This window comes from Pholcus phalangioides, unplaced genomic scaffold (genome assembly GCF_987345545.1).
Source record: "Pholcus phalangioides strain wild (caught in Gottingen) unplaced genomic scaffold, Ppha-v1.0 ptg000015l_1, whole genome shotgun sequence".
NCBI classification, from domain to species: domain Eukaryota; kingdom Metazoa; phylum Arthropoda; class Arachnida; order Araneae; family Pholcidae; genus Pholcus; species Pholcus phalangioides.
The window spans coordinates 112,347,687-112,365,154 of record NW_028301608.1 but is presented as its reverse complement, the minus strand read 5'-3'; the positions used below and the strand labels follow the sequence as shown (position 1 = coordinate 112,365,154).

The 17,468-nt window shown below is 34.5% G+C and overlaps 1 protein-coding gene across 3 annotated transcripts in view; it reads right to left on the bottom strand.

The window, feature by feature from the left end:
- The window catches only part of LOC149077613 (protein Obscurin-like), a 218,920-nt gene that overhangs the window by 34,855 nt on the left and 166,597 nt on the right, over positions 1-17,468 (bottom strand). For all 3 annotated transcript variants that reach the window (XM_089245168.1, XM_089245166.1, XM_089245167.1), the window contains 8 exons: positions 15,326-15,501; positions 14,570-14,675; positions 13,816-13,994; positions 12,377-12,576; positions 10,056-10,208; positions 9,330-9,568; positions 8,017-8,142; positions 7,723-7,898 (listed from right to left, as the gene is read on the bottom strand). In XM_089245168.1, coding sequence (XP_089101294.1) covers positions 7,723-7,898; positions 8,017-8,142; positions 9,330-9,568; positions 10,056-10,208; positions 12,377-12,576; positions 13,816-13,994; positions 14,570-14,675; positions 15,326-15,501 — 1,355 coding nt within the window. The remainder of the gene's footprint in view (positions 1-7,722; positions 7,899-8,016; positions 8,143-9,329; positions 9,569-10,055; positions 10,209-12,376; positions 12,577-13,815; positions 13,995-14,569; positions 14,676-15,325; positions 15,502-17,468) is intronic.

The window sequence follows — 17,468 nt, the reverse complement described above, 5'->3', positions numbered from 1 at the left end:
CTTGATGATAAATCGATTGCATGGAAGAACTACTACTAAACCAGACATGCACCTAGTCCATATTCCTCTATGGAACTTTTAACAAATTGGTGTATGTTGGAATGTGTGTGTGTGTTGTAAACCTAACATAAAGCTTGTTTCTGTGTAATGCTTGTTATGTGTAGTGCTGCCATCAACTTTTCTAACCATGAGTGTAGTGTAATGGTTGAAGATTTTATCATTGTAGGCATGTTGCTCTCTGTGGCAAGACTTTTTAATGGAGAGATTGGCTCGCATTTGCATCTCAAAGTTAAAAACCACAAAAAACCAAATTCAGCCGACCAACACTATGGCGATGGTGGGGTTTGAATCCAGGTTTTCACAATGCGAATCTGTCAATATGACCACTCGACCACCACAGCGAAAAAAAATGTGTGAAAGAACTGTGAGAAACTTTCATGAAAAAAATGATGGAAATAGTCCAAGTCCTGTAAGCCTTTCCCCTTGTGGGGACCATGAATTATGCTTAGTTGTCTATGTTTTGCTCAATTATTTGCGTTCATAGTAGAACCCACAAACATTTTATTGAATTTTTAATGAATGAGAGTTTGTTTATAAAAATACACTCGACTAATGATGCAACTGCAATAACTAAGATTGTGAACTTGAAACACTTAATAACTTGAAATTCAGTTTATTCCCACAAATATTTCATTTGAATCTTGATATTCACTGTAAATCCCAAAACCCGCAAATACTTACGGCATTAAAAATTATCTATAGAAACTTCCAGCAGGTAAACTTTTGTATTTCAAAACTTATATTGATTTCAATTTAATTATTCCTATTTTTTTTATTTTTTTGTGTTTGTAAAGTTTCAGACATAAATAGAGTGAACATTCTATTGCATTTACAAAGAAAGAGTTTCAATTGCAAAATTAATTTGGGATGATACTGAAACGTGCACTTATTTCCTAGATTAATATACAAATTGTCGGTGAATTTGAATCATTATTTTTTACTTGACCATCTAACCACATTGAACTGTCTGGTAAGTCTATATTTTAAATTTGATGCTGTGGGACAATTTGAATGCACAAAGGGCACTATAAATTGAAAAGTTAGGTGAATGTCAATAATGAGATCGTTACTTTATGGCAACAATTGCCATCTTAACCCATTAACGCCTGTTCATAAGAAAATTTGCCATTCTAAATTTTAAGTTTTTTCTTCGCCAATAAATAGTGGAAGTGGTTCTACTCATTATTTTTTGTTGTTAAAAAAATCAAAGTAGTAGTTAATGGATTAATACATGGGCCCACTCGCGCGAGCGGGCACAGCCTGGAACCTCACAAAAATGAGAAGTAGTTGAAATTTTCGAGAATTTTCCAGGTATGGCCTCAAAAACATTACTTGGCCTGGGGGGCACATGATGCTCTTAAGACGGCACTAATGGCGACCATACAAAAAAAAACTAGATGTAAAATAAAAAAATAATATGTCAAGATTTTCATTGTGGATATAATGGGAAGTTTTCTCAATATTTCAGATAAACTAAATGAATGAAAAATATTTCACCTCACTGCCATGTATACTTTCCTGATTCCTTCAAGAAAAATATAACAAAAAAATAGACATGAAATTAGAATGTGATGAGCTCAGGGAAAAAGTGTTGACTGTTGATTCCTGCCAAATTAACCAATTAGAGTACAAATTCACTTATTAGAGTACTCCCATATAACAAAATGGTCATGCAAAAAGTGCATGTTAATGGAATAAAAATTAAAGTTGAAACTCAGACTACTAGTGCAGAAAAAAAATACAAATATCTAATTTCAATTAATTATACTTCCTGGAAATTCTTTTAGGAGATCTATTCAGAATATTATGTGAAACTGTTATTCCTTCTTTTAAAACTGGCAACAAGTAGAAATTTTCTTGAAAAAATCAGAGGAAATTGAGAAAAAGTGTTGGGAAAAGCCTAAAGTCTCATAATTTTTTAAAATAACCATTATGTTTTTTGTTTTTTTTTTAAATACAAAAACTCTTATACAACATGTGAACTAGTTTCCTTATTTCTCGAAATTCATATATTGGGCCTAATAGAGACTAAATACCCGGACACTTAAAAATGATAAATTACTGAATTGGCTGGTTAGAACCTTAAGTCTTCTTTCTGTTTCGTAACCACTACTACTATATACCTGTAAGACTCCCAAGGTGCCACAAATGTGTGGGCTGCTTTTTCTCACAGTAGAATTTTTTTTAACTTCAGGGAGATGCGCGCCCTGAGTTGAAGGAATGTGTAAGTTTTGAGTTACAAATATGGCGAATATGAACTTTGGGGGCTTGTATCACTTAAAGTTGAACTTTTCGGGTTTTTTAAGATGGCTTCCAAGAGAAAGTACACTGCTGGCCACCCAAATTGCAACACCAAGAAAGACAAGAGATATCGCAACAATATTTATTTCGTAGATAACATGTTGACCAAGCATCAAATGATTAAATTTATAGACTTCTGTGAAGTGTGGTTCCTGCCAAAATCAGTAGCCAGAGTAGCCGCCATTGTTGGAGATCACCGCTGCCACACGCCTCGGCATTGATTCAAAGAGACTTTGGATGTGTTCTTGGGGTACAGCAGACCAAGCAGCTTCCACGCGTTGCCAAAGTTGATCTGGTGTGGCAGCTGGGGATGTAATGTGGGTCAATCGTTGAGCAACCATGGACCACATGTTTTCTATCGGCGAAAGATCCGGAGCGCGAGCTGGCCAGGGAAGCAATTCAATCTGGCGATTGACGAAGAACCTTTGGACAATGCGTGTCACGTGTGGTCGCGCATTATCCTGTTGAAATATGGCTGTGGGCAAACCCTGAAGGTAAGGAAGGACAACTGGCTCCAACACCTCGGAGATGTAGCGCTGGCTTTTTAAAGTACCGGCAATGCGTACTAGAGGAGTGCGAGAGTGATATCCAATACCGCCCCATACCATAATACCAGGTGCTGGACCAGTGTGGCGGTGCATAACGCAGCTGTTCAGCATCCTCTGTCCACGGTGTCTCCAGACTCGAATCCGACCATCGTGGTGCTGCAGACAGAAGCGTGACTCGTCAGTAAAGACAATTTCATTCCATTGTGCCGTCCACATCCTTCTTTCATCGCACCATTGGCGGCGGAGACCTCTGTGGTTCTGCGTCAAGGGTAGACGAAGCAATGGACGTCTTGCGGACCGACACTCTGCTGTAAACGGCGTCGAATGGTACGCGCAGACACTGGATGATGCGGTACAGACTGAATGGGCTGTGCTATGGTTCGTGATGTGGCTGAGCGATCCGTCACTGCCTTACGCACAATACGCCTGTCATCACGTGAAGTGGTGCACTGAGGTGGATGCGATCGAACACGTCGGTCCGTCGTACCCTCCTGCATCCAACGATCACATATCCGCATTACAGTTGTTTGATTTCGTCCAACACGACTACCGATTTCCCTGAAAGATAATCCACAATCTCGGTAGGCCACTATCCTTCCTCTGTCGAACTCGGATACTTGATCAAAAGATGATCGCTGTTTTCTACGAGGCATAATTGATCGTTTTTTTGAAAAAACCACAAGAAAAACACAATTGCCGTACTTCAAATCGTCGAAATCTCCAAGCCTTAAATAGCGCTTTGAAGTGGCGCCACAGGCGCGCGTGATGTGCGTCTGCGCTGAAATTCTAATCATTTGCATATCTCACCTCCGCTAATGCATGTTGTAAATTTCATATTATTTGCATGCTTCCTTCAGGGTGTTGTATTTACGGTGGCCAGCAGTGTATATTCGGGAATAGTGTGATTTATTACATAAAATTTAGCAATAAAGTTCTGGGATAAATTTTATGTGAACATGAATTTATGCATCAACTTGGTGAAAAAAAATTTAAGTTTGCTAGCTTTCCAATACTTCTTGTTGGACAGTGGTTTAATGCATTGTCTACTTCTTCTCACACAATGTGGAGCTCTAATTTGTATGGATCATCATCACTAACAACCAGGGGGTAATAGATTTTAATGGTCACACGATTGAGTCATCCGGTGAAGCCTCCATTCAGGCTCACTTACCCTCATGAAATATAAGCAACTTATTGTTTTTCTCCTAAGGGGAGGAAAATATTAATAATTTATTGATATTATTATTATTATAACCAGTCACGAAATGGCAACAGTGTAGCATCCAAATGTTGGTTCTGTTGTTATTGTCATGTACGCTCCTGCTGGATTTTTATTAAAGTTTTTGTTAGCTTTTTATTCATAATCGATGTGGTATGTATCACTACACAGAAGTGAGTTATTTTCACTCACAAAAATTAATTAAAAAATTGAAAATTTGAAACAAAAAACTGGAAAAATAAAGGAATGCTGACATTTATGTTTCTAATGCATTTTTTAAGTATCAAGAATGCAAAACAATTTTGCAAATTCAAAAAAATAAATGCTCCAGTCTAAAACGGATATAAATTTGCAGATATACATCTTATAAACATTCCCGAAGGAATTTCCTAACAAACTGTTGAACATTAAAGAGTTTTTTCATGTGGCATTTCTTTATGTATTTATGAGTGTCCGAGGTGCATGTATGTGTGTGTCACAAGCGCTGAGTTCCTGAATATTTCATAATCTTTTATTTTTAAATAAAAAGACAGATGTGAGTAGAAGATTTTACATGTGTTTCCAATAAAACATGACCAGAAGCCTTTTTTTGTTCTTTACGATTTCACTATTGATGATATAGTTGATGAGTAAAAATTTTTATATCTGGATTGGATGATGGGACATACTGCATTAATGGTCATGCTGAGATATTCGAGTTGCAGATTCTAGAAAGCTCTTTAGTATATAAATTGATTTCACCATTTTTACAGAACAAATTTGAACTTAAAAAAAAAAATTATTCTCATTTTCGCAGATTAAAGAGACACAAATCCCAGCAGTGTTGTCATATTGATGACACTTTTCCAGATTAATTTAAAAAAATTGATTGTTATAAAAATTCAAGTATTATATTAACACAGAGCTCACTAAAACGATGGGTATTTGATATAAAATTAAAAAGGGAAGGGAAGGAGAGTAAGATAAAAAAAATATGAGAGCAAAGCTCAAAGCAGCGTCACAATGTGACAGCACTGCTGAAATGGTAAAAGAAAAATACACTTAAAACTGAAACACAATCATCAGAGTGAATATTTTAATAAAAAATAAATTCTGATTCTACAAGTGCTTTTAAACATTCCACAATGATATTATGTGGATATCAATAAGCCAAACAAATAAAACTCATTAATAACAAACACAAAATACTAAAATTCTCTATAACAGAGAAATAAAGAATTCTAGAGATATACAGCTGCTAAAATTCAATTGATAGGGAGGAATCAATATAACATAAATCGTGTCTAATCAGTAAAAAAGAGATTTCATATATATGTGTTTAGTGAGCTCTGTGGTTGATCAGAAGCCAATTAATACAAAAGAATAGCAAGGAAAAAGAAAATGGTAACAAAAAGATGTAAACCACTACGGATCATTTTAAAATGTGGATCAATTGAAATGCTTTGCTTAAGTGAATTATAAATTTATACTCGAGTTAGAAAAGACTGGAAAAGTTTTTACACAATTCCCTAAAATGAATATTAAAAACCAATGGTTCCAAAAGTAAAGAAGAAGCTGAGTAAATATCTAGAAGAGTCTTGAATATCCAAGCAGAAAATATATGCAAGGTTTGAGTCATTAATGCTGAATGGATTTAAAACACTCAGCTTGTCTGGATGCTGTGATAAAAAAGCAGTGAAAAAGGAAAAAAAAATCAGAAACTCTCTTTCCACCAAAAAAGAAAAGAAAAAGAAAATTATTACCATTCATCAGTAAAAATTCCTACAACTGTGAACAGTGGTTTTGGTGTGGTGGTTAAAATGAGCCTATATTTCATAACATACAAAAAACTCAAGTACAAAAAAAAAACGTATAAAAGGGGAAAAACACTAAAAAAAACCTACACTAATGAGGATAAAAATTGTTCTAAAAAAAGATCTTGGTTCAAGCAGATCCTGGATCATCAAGACTCAACGATATAAGATAACTTGACTATATGTACAAAAGCACCACCTTGGGTTTGGGGTTAAACTATGTATAAAATCTAAATGGAATGGAAATTAATTGTTTTAGCAGTTACTATAGAAATTTTAAAAAAAATGTGCGGGAGAGCAAAAACGAACAAAACAAAAAATAAAAGAGGTAGAGTTAATGCAAAATATATTGGTTCACACTGAACTACTTTAACGTTGAATACTTTTCAGCGCAGTTACTATACAGCTATGTGATCCAGTGTCATTATTTACAATAGAACTCAAAAATTATAAGATCATATTTACACACAAACATTGACAGATAACTAACATAAGTGGAACAATAATACTAATATTAAAACTACAACTACCACACAAAATAAAATCAAATGAACTCAGCAAATGCATTGAAAAATACTGGTATTTTACATGCCTAAGTGAAAAATATAAATTACGAGAGAGAGATAGGATGATTTCTTATTTTCTCCCATTTAATACACATCAGCAAGGAACATATTTGGAATGACGGGAGAAAATATTCCATATACATAAAATTTATAATAAAAGTGAGATATGACACACAAACTATAACCATTATTCAGAGATCCATTCTTATTAAAAAAAATAATCCTAATTCAAACATGCTATATACTAGCATTTACATGGACATTTTTTACTACATTAACAATAACTTGTACTCATTCTCATCTTAGAACTCTCAGAACATGAGCATGAATAGATAATTTTCTGTTTTAAAATAACAAGACAAACTTCTCATTATCATTCTTATTTCCCCTCCTATGTTTAAAATGTAAAAAAAAAATGTATTATTTGAATTAAGAAAAACTACTTCTAAATATCTTGTTAGAGATTATGCGTTTCACCAGTGTTTCCTAACCTTTTTATGTTGCAGACCCTTCCCCCTCCTTCTGTAATGAAGGTCAATGTTCCACAGACCCCATGTAGCTTCAGAAGGCCAATTTTGACACCACTCTTCCATAAAATTTTAAATGTTTAGTTTTTATAATTTGCATATCATAAAAAGAATTGAAGTAACAAGTTACAGTTTCACAGCATAAAATGTGCCATTCATGCTATGGTAGTAAACGCGAAAATAATCTTACAGACCCCTTAGTGAGTACTCATGGAATTCCCGTCCCGGGGGTCCACAGGTTGAAAAATACTGTTGTATACGATGAATAGATTGAAATATGAACATAACACCAAATGGTTTAAACTGAGAGGAGGTTCATAATGTAAATAATTGCTTATATTACTTATAATTGTAAATAAATACTTATGCGGAAAAATTCCAAAAACACCACTGGGGAAAAAACGGGTTAAATATTAGGAAAGGTCTATTTTTATACTGCAATGATTATCTGCAAGTGGGTGCGCAGTGTATGGAGGTACATAATCATGAAGAGAAATTGAAAGGAAGTAGCAGGGCTTCAGGGTTTTTTGCATTTACAGTCTGCCTGGCAACGGTAAATGAAATCTTGCAAGCCACTGACAGCATTGTCTTCCTGACACAAAAACTCAGGAGTGTTCATCAGTGTCAAAATTACAGCCAGCATAATAATGATGAACACAGTTACAATAACAACATTAGCTGGTGAAAGGAAACGTAATGGCTCCTTACTGTCAGGTCTTATATGTGCGCTGCTGGTAGCACTACCATGAGGATTTGATATAGCAACGCTATATTCTCCATAATCTGATGGATCAATATCTCGAATGATGAGACGCAATATGCCAGTTGATTCAAGCTCACTCTTATGTCTTGGTGATAGATCTAGAGGTTGACCATCTTTTGACCTTGGTAAAAAATGAATAAAATTAAAAACTAAGAATTTGTTGCTGATAAAAGCTTAACCTGAATGCTAATTTATACTTTCATGGAAAAACTATTACAAATGTACAAGATGAAAATTACCACTTGACTTCAGGTGTTGGAATACCAGTGACGCATGCAGTAAATTTAGCTGTCATACCCTCTGATACTTCACAATCACCAATTTTCTTCAAGAATGTTGGAGGCTCTCCTTTTTGAACTTTGTCACTACATTGAAAAAAGCCAAAGCAATTAACTCCATGAGAACAACTAATTTTCCATTAGATGGAGTATCTGAAAATATTGGAACTGGAAGAGATTTATAGCTTACTGCAATCTACACTTGTTATAATGACCATGGTTCACTGAGACCATTCCCATTATAATGGCCAATACCGATACGTCCTTAATTTTTTTCCCATTTTCATATAAATATTCTCTTAAAAAGTTAATTTTTTTCTTCAAACTTTTGATATAATGAGCTCCCGATATAATGCCAGTTTTTTGTGGAAGAAAAAATTTCATTATAACAAAGGTTCACTGTAGTTTTTTCCCGCATGACAAAAAGGTGGTTCTGGTTGATTTAATGATGATTAACTGCTAAATTTTAAACAATGTTTCAATACCCAGAGCATCACTTGAGCATCACAAAAATGTCAAGTATAATTCATAACAGAAAATACTCTCAAAGTAAAAAAAATAAATCTAGAAAAATTTTTACCTACTTATTATCTGGTCAAACAAAAATCAGAGAATGATGTCACTCTCCCCTATCCATGCAAAGGTTTTTAACAGCTGGCTGATACAAAGATATATTTAGGAAAAGAGAGAAAATTTAACTGCCTTTGTGCGGGGAATCGAACCCACATCCTTTCTTTCTGGGAGAACACTCTAGTTCACAAGACCACAAAGGCAACGAATATCTCAATCTTTCCTTGGAGCGGGACCGTACATGGATGGTTAGACCGGATTCAACCCCACAAAAACAGTTGAATTTTCTCTTTCCTAAATATATCTCTTCGCATCAGCTAGCTGTTAAAAACATTCGTAAAAACAAACTTTTCGAAGAATTCTTTAAAAGAAATAAGTTTTTCATAAAGTTCTGAAAGTTCAAAAAGTAATAATGATATAGGAAACTTTAATGTACATAAATGAGCAATAGAAATCAAAGTGGGGAAGAAAAAGATGTCAAATGTGTATTTTTCTTGATTTCTGGTCAAGTTCCAGTAATTAATGAACATCTTTGCACAAATGAATTTAAATACTGGTTTGAATGTGTATAAAAAAATACTATTAATAAAATTTCAAACGGGAGGTCTAAAATACAAGGGGGGTATAAATGCAATGTTAAGTATATGTGCTTTATACCCCTTGTGCTTCAAACACCTGAAATCATTTAGTGTGAATATACTCACCTAATATTAACAGCTGATCTGGTTGAGTCTTCACCAATTGGATTTGAAGCTCTGCATTCAAAAATCCCAGTATCTCCAACTTCACAACTAGTCACAGACAAGCAAAGCAAATCACCAGCTTTGGTAATGGAATATTTGGGACCATGCAATATTTTATTGCCATTAAAGTACCAAGAAATGTCTGGTTCTGGGAAACCCTTCACTCTACAGCTCAGAATTAATGGATTACCAATTATGCCCTAAAATAAAAAAAGTATGAGTTGTTGCAGGTAAAATGTCAATGTCTCTTCTCATATCTATATGCCATGAATACTTAAAAAATAATTTATTATTAATAAATTTATAAATATTTATCTCTATTCCAACCTATTAGGAAAAAAAAAGCTGCTCATGTATGATGCAGCAGTATATAATCCACACTAAAAAAATTCAATGTTTTTGAATATATGTGAATTATGTGCTCAAAAATACAGTAAGTTAAAGAAAATTATAAAGGTGGGGGAGGGGGAGGTGGAATTTTTTTTTCTCAGCTGATGAAAAATTTATTCAGTGCCGCATGATTTGGTACTTCATAAAATGAGAAATTTTAGAATAAGAAATCATTGATAATATCTTTACACTTAGGATTAAGCTTTAATGATATTGAAACTCACTTGCATAATTGAACAAATAGAAAAAAAAGTTTTTAGTGTGCATAAAAGAAACATACAGTACAAACAAACGTACATTATAATCAGCCAGTGACTGAATAAATCGAGGAGCTGTTTTCTTCTCGATTGATGCCTGTCCCTCAGAACTTGCTTTACCCAGTGGATTGCTCAGAATACATCTATACATACCAGCATCTTCTGGTTTGCTTTCTTTGATTTCTAAAATAGCCTGAAAAAAAGTTTTATCATTTAAATTAATTATAACTATAGAAAATGAACTTATGCATCAATACTATCAATAAAGTAATTACAGTGAAGAAAAATTCAATGTTTCATAGAAAAAGAAAATAACTTTCTGATGTCCCAGATATTTCACAAAAAATACTGTATACTGTGAAAATAATTTTTTAGATATTGGACCAGAGGAAGAATCTTGGTGAATATGCCATATTGAAATTTAGAAAATTATCAAGAAGAAAGTTACTGCAAGAGAATTCACACTACCAGTTTTGCCCTCTTTCCATACAAAAATTCCTAGCTGCATTGGTGTTGAGCTGAACTTGACCAACATTTTTAGCTTTACCCTCAAAAATATATAGGTAAATCACCTATATTGGGGTGTCAGACACAATAGCACCTTGGGCCATTTATTTAAAAATTATCTGTCAAGTGGGCAGCCAATTATAAAAAATTAATTAAAAATCTGTTAATTATTAACAAAACTTTGGTAGTTGGTAATTAAAAATTTATTAATTAGCAACAAATGTTTATAATAAATTTTTAATTATAAACATTTGTTGCTAATTAATAAATTAATAAAAAACAGTTCAATTGGAATCAAAAGAAAGTGAAAGACGAGTTTTCAACAAACCATAAAATTAATTTTAACTAACCCCCAAAAATAATCGAGAATATTCTATTCTATAAATGGCATTTGAGCAAATTCAATTTACACATAAACTTGCCAGTGCCTGGAAAAATATATGTTATTAGCTGATTTTTCCATTAAAGTTGGATGTTTAAGTCATTCAAAAATGTTCTGCAACATTAATTAAGAATGCTAAATATAGCCCCATGTCTTATCATTAAGAAATGAAACATCTTGATCTTTTATTTTTAAGACCAGTTTTGACTCGCTTAACAGCAAAAAAAATATGACAACCAAGAAAGCTGTAAGACAACCAATGACCTTTTGTGTAATAAGTTATTAGCCCCCCCCCCCTTGAAACTTCTAAGTCTTGAAGAAATTGCGGGGATAAGAGCTACTTGAGTGACCCTGGACCAGATACAGTTCAAAGTGATCATCACAGGCTTTAGAATGCACTTTATTTCCAACTCTTTGCATCAATAAGCCTGCTAATAAATGACACAATGGAAAGATTGCAGTTTAAGAATGTCTGAATACATTTCCTTCAATTTCATCATGTCTTGAAGCCAAATTTGCAATTTTTTTCAGCTACTGCTGGTGTACCACTCTTTCTCACTACTACTAGTTTGTTCATAGGAGGTTGATATTTTTCCTAAGTGCAAACTTTGATACAGTTTGCCATGAGCAAAATATTTTCCACCTCTTTTGGTTTTATGAATATAAAATATTTCTGAAAATTTTTCAGTGATGTTCATATTAGCCCGAAGATAGTCATTTGAGCCATGTCCATGAACACCAAAATTTCATTGAGCACTATTGAAAAACAATGTGCATTTGGGGATATTACTCCTAACTGGTCACAAAAATTATCAGTTACTTATTATTCTTTTGACCTCAATATGTCTCAATACAAAAATATCATTAAATGCTTGCAGATATTCAAAACAAACATTTTCTGCAGCATTTATCATCCATTCCTTAACAAAGGAACCTTCACTGAAAGGCTTGGGTTTGTTTTGAGAATATGTAGCTGATTTCATACATGCAGAGGCTCTCATTGCCGTTCTTGAGATAAATTCTTCACACTTTTTAATAACAGAATTTTGAAAAACAATTTTTTGGATCTTGGGACACTGCGGGCATTGAGTTTGACACCCCCGGACTTACATTTTCTACTAGGCCTATTGATCAGTACAAGATGATGTCAAAAAAGAATATACAAAAAAGACAGAATTGAAAACTTCAGTGAGATTTATGTTAGAGCAATGGATTTATCCATGCCATTTCTACCTTTCTTATGCAACTTGAATTTCAAGAAATAGGCAAAACTCTGGCTGGGATAAAATTTTCATGTGATTTAATGGTGCTGAGATGTTTTTCAATTTATGTGATGTTAAAAGCACAAGGCAGTAAAAGCAGACATATCAATACAATATAATATACTGTTATTGCTGAATAGGCTGTAAGTTTGAAAAATTAAAAAAAAAAGTATAAAATAAGAATTTTCTTCTAAATTCATGGATGCATACCTTCTTTCCATCAAAAGTCATTAGAACACCTTCAGATGGTTTAATATCTTCTTCATTTAATACCCAAGTGACATCAGGAAGAGGATTCCCAGACACAACTGGTTCGAATCTTAGTGGCTCACCTTCCTTTACATTAACATCCTTAAGTCCTCCCACAAAAGATGGAACAGATTCAGGTTCATTTGATGCACTTCCTTTACCTTTGAGTGAAAAAAAATTTAATTAAAACTTTATATGTATAGAAAAAATGAATTTTTTTTAGAGACATGAATACAAGCATTCGCTGATGAATGCAAATAAAATTTTATGTTAATCTGATTAAAAAATTATGTTTTTTAGTACAAATGAAAAACTGGTAGAGACTGGTCATCACCATTATTACTTTTGAAAACATGGTTACTTAAATCATTATGAATATTTTATACCTTCAATGACAGAAACATTATTGCATTTCTATTATCTCATTCTGATAACAAAATTGATGAGCATGAATGTTATTACTTAAATATGAAATTTCAAAGGGGTGGGAGGGGCAAATCGTGTAAGTTCGTGAGACTGCCCTGTATTTTGTGGGCAGACAAATTTACTCAGTTTATTCCACTCTTGGGAGGAGTGGTCATTCCCACAGTCCGCCTCTGGATCTGCACCCGAGCAAAGGCAGACATTTTCAGCTGCAAATGGAGTGGAGGCAGGTGGATCCAGGGTGATGTGTCAGAGAAGTGACATACTGCGTAGGTACATTGGCTCATCCTGTATTTTATGGGACAGAAAACATTTCTCACATTTTTCGGCTCTCGGGAGGGGTGGCCACCCCATCGCCTCCTCCCCCGGATCCGCCTCCACCTTCCCCAGCAGAAGAGTAGAAAAATAGGAGTTCATAGACTTCACCTCTATGCAGAAATCATTTGCAACAGTTGCAAAAATTAAATGCAGAGCACAAGTTGCACTATGAAGTTGTTTATGTTGTGAAGACGGGCCGGATCCTGAATCCTGTGAACTATGTGGCTGCAGAAGGCGCCAACTAAAGGGGGGCAATTTTTATCACCAAAATATTATTTGCTTACATTTGAAAAATGTCCAGAACCGGTTCTGATGAAAACTGATAAAATCTTAAAGCATTATATCCACAATAGTTTATATCAGGGGTGGCCACCTTTTTTCTGTTCCAGAGCCAACAAATTAGTCAGCTGTTGATCACCCCTGGTCTAAAGTACTATTTATTGTCAACATTTCTTGACTTGGTCATTAGCTTGTGCTTGAAATGTACACAATAATAATGAAAAAAATGTGTTTTTATAAATTTTGTAAGAAACTATGAGGAATTTTATGCAGAACAATCAAATTAAATTATTAAAAGCTAATAACTCTTTAGCATTTGTAAGCAGCTTCAGCAAAAAAGTTTCCTTGTGTGTTACCTGTTAAAAGTTGTCTAGTATTACCTGTCACAGACAAAGCTCCATTGGAAACATCTTCACCTAGATCATTTTTAGCCACAAGCGAATATTTTCCAGAATCCTCTGGTTTGCTACCATCAAATAACAAAGCAACTGTACCATCTGGGCTTTTCACTTCTTTAGTATGTGTACCATCAGGAACAAATTCTTGACCATCTTTGAGCCTGTTTATAAAAATGTGTGTGTATGTTCAATTTTGGTATCACCATATAAGTCAACTGCATAAATTAAAAAAGCAATCTTAGACATGAACCTGTGATATAAAATATTGCAAACTATTGATGTCTATGGATCTTGAATTTTTATTTTTATTTTTTGCTCACCTAAAAGGCTTTCTGAATCAATAGGTTTTCTGAGTTTTTGAGAAGGCAGGCGTCGGGGAACAAGGGTTGGCATTTTTAATGCATTTAGGCATAGCCACCTTTCAGAAAAGCCTATACTTTTCGAACCATGCATGGGGTTCCTCCTGATGAAGACCCACTGCATAGGTTCTATTTCACTCTCATAAAATTCAATTGTTTTCTTTAATAATTCGTTTATATATATACATATACAGTTGACACTTGATTTGGCAAACTGCACATTTTTTACAAACTAATCTTCTATAGGCTGTGCGATACAATATACCATACCTTTAAGCATTTTTCAGAATTCACAAATTATTTTTCATATCGGCATAGGTTCGTAAAAATGAGTGTGCTAACTATATTCAGGACATATATAAATTCATTGTACCTACCATTTAAGCTCTGGAGGAGGAGATCCACTGAGTTTTGCTTCAAGCTTTGCTGGATAGCCTTCGATAACATCAACAGGCTGCAATTGTTTCTGGAATGTTGGAGCCTCTGATAAAAGAAAAATAAATATAAATCATAATTAAATATAAATAATATCATATAAAAACAAAATTTAACTAAAACACCAAAATTGAATAGAAACATTATCTAATGCAGTGATATTATGAACATATGAAATAAATTAGAAGTACTAATTACATTATATAATTAACAATACTCATGCAATCATTTAATTCGCAATATTAATTTCAGCCACATATAGCGAGATTTGTGTAGGAAATGAGTTTTGAAACAAAGAAGATTCAGATCTTGAAGGAGGAAAAATGTTTTAACTTAGTTTACATGAGTAAAAATAGATGTACAGATATCATTTGCTCAGATAACAGCTTTAAAAAATTCACAATACTCAATCTGTCAATCCTTATAACTAGTTTGCTATTGAGTATGCAAACTTTTATGAAATTCCATTTCTTGAACTACTATAAAATAACTGTATGATTTTGTATTTATATTTCTTATTTTTGATTTATCTCTACCTGTTATAAAACAAAATGATATGAATGATGAAGGTTCACTCCTATTTAAAAAATTAAATACTAATTTAAAAATTTTTGTTTTATTCTAAAAAGAAATATATAATCAATTATAAATAAATGAATATCTCTCACAATGAAAACTGAATTTAATAAATCACATACGATTGACATTCACTGGAGCAGCAGTTTCAGCAATGCCTTTGTCATTCTCAGCAATCACGGTATATTTTCCAGCATCCTCCAATCTTGCATTGTTAATATCCAAGACAAGAGTACCATCTGGCTTCTCACTAACACAGACACGATTGCTCATCTTCAATTCTTTGCCATCTTTCAACCTTTTCAAACAATTGACAGAAAAATTAATGACTCATAAAAATTGCTCATCTAACATGATATATCAATCCATACAAGTAATTAAAAACAAATGTCATAACACACACAAATTCATTTACTTAGGAAATTTTTTTTGAAAAATCTAATACTTTGAACTCGCTCAACAAACACTGGTATTAACAAGTTTTACGTGTAATGAAATTGTTCCATGTCCTGTGAATTTTGCATTGCTTATCAATGCTACTTTGACTGCTTACAACGAACACCAATTTTAGCAAAGTAAGCCAATAGCAAATTTTTGACAGATTTTCAAACATGAAATTGTCACGAATTTCTTTGTAATCTTATCTAAATCTTTTTATCTGTAAATTTACCTTTCTGCACCTAATAATGTCTCCTTTCCTTCCTTGGAAAACATTCTAGTAGGGCTGTTTTTGATACTGTAAAATACTATATTTTGCTTCTTTTTTTTCAACTTTTCTCTGTTAAATCTCATATTGTTTGCAGAAAACCTCATTAGGAAGAAAGGATTACAGTTTATTTATTCCCAAAAATCTAACTTCTAAACCACCTTTAGTAGTGGCTACAGCCATTCATTACTACCTTTAGCCATTCATTACCACCATTTGCCATTCTCAAGCTCAATTCCGACATGGGTTGCGATAGTTTCATTGTGTACAAATTAATATTGAGAATTTTGAGAGTTCATGTGCAAAATGACACTCATTGCTTCAAAAATTATAGCTACACTGAAGAGCCAAAAAAACTGGTACACCTGCCTAATATCATGTAGCCCCCCCTCCCCCCCCGCGAGCACGCAGAAGTGCCATAACACGATGTGGCATGGACCCGACTAATGTCTGAAGTAGTGCTGGAGGTAACTGACACCATGAATCCTGCAGGGCTGTCCATAAATCTGTAGGAGTAAGAGGGGGTAGAGATTTCTTCTGAACAGCACGTTGCAAGGCATCCCAGATATGTTCAATAATGTTCATGTCTGGGGATTTTGGTGGCCAGCGGAAGTGTCTAAAGTCAGAAGAGTGTTCCTGAAGCCACTTTGTAGCAATTCTGGACGTGTGGGGTGTCGCATTGTCCTGCTGAAATTGCCCAAGTCCGTCGGAATGCACAATGGACATGAATGTGTGCAGGTGATCAGACAGGATGCTTACGCACCTGTCACCTGTCAGAGTCGTATCAGAGGTCCCATATCACGCCAACTGCACACGCCCCATACCATCACAGAGCCTCCACCAGCTTGAACAATCCCCTGTTGACATGTAGGGTCCATGGATTCATGAGGTTGTCTCCATACCCGTACATGTCCATCAGCTCAAAGCAATTGGAACCGAGACTCGTCAGACCAGGCAACGTGTTTCCAGTCCTCAACAGTCCAATGTCTGTGTTGTCGGGCCCAGGCAAGGCGTAAAGCTTTGTGTCGTGCAGTCATCAAGGGTACACGAGTGGGCCTTTGGCTCCGAAAGTCCATATCGATGATGTTTCGTTGAATGGTTCGCACGCTGACACTTGTTGATGGCCCAGCATTGAAATTTGCAGCAATTTGCGGAAGGGTTTGCACGTCTGTAACGTTTAATGATTCTCGTCAGTCGTCGTTGGTCCCGTTCTTGCATGATCCTTTTTTCCGTGAAATGGTCGTACGTGAAAATGCAAATTTCATCGCTACCTCGGAGATGCTATGTCCCATCTCTCGTGCGCAGACTATAACACCACGTTCAAACTCACTTAAATCTCGATAACCTGCCACTATAGCAGCAGTAACCTATCTAACAACTATGCCAGACACTTGTTGTGTTATATAGGCGTTGCCGACTGCAGCGCTGTACTCTGATTGGTTCCATATCTCTTTATTTGCATACCCATGCCTGTACCAGTTTTCTTGGCTCTTCAGTTTATATAATATACAGTTGGTTGAAGCGAAAAAGAAAGTAAAGTACAAAAAATAAAAAACTGG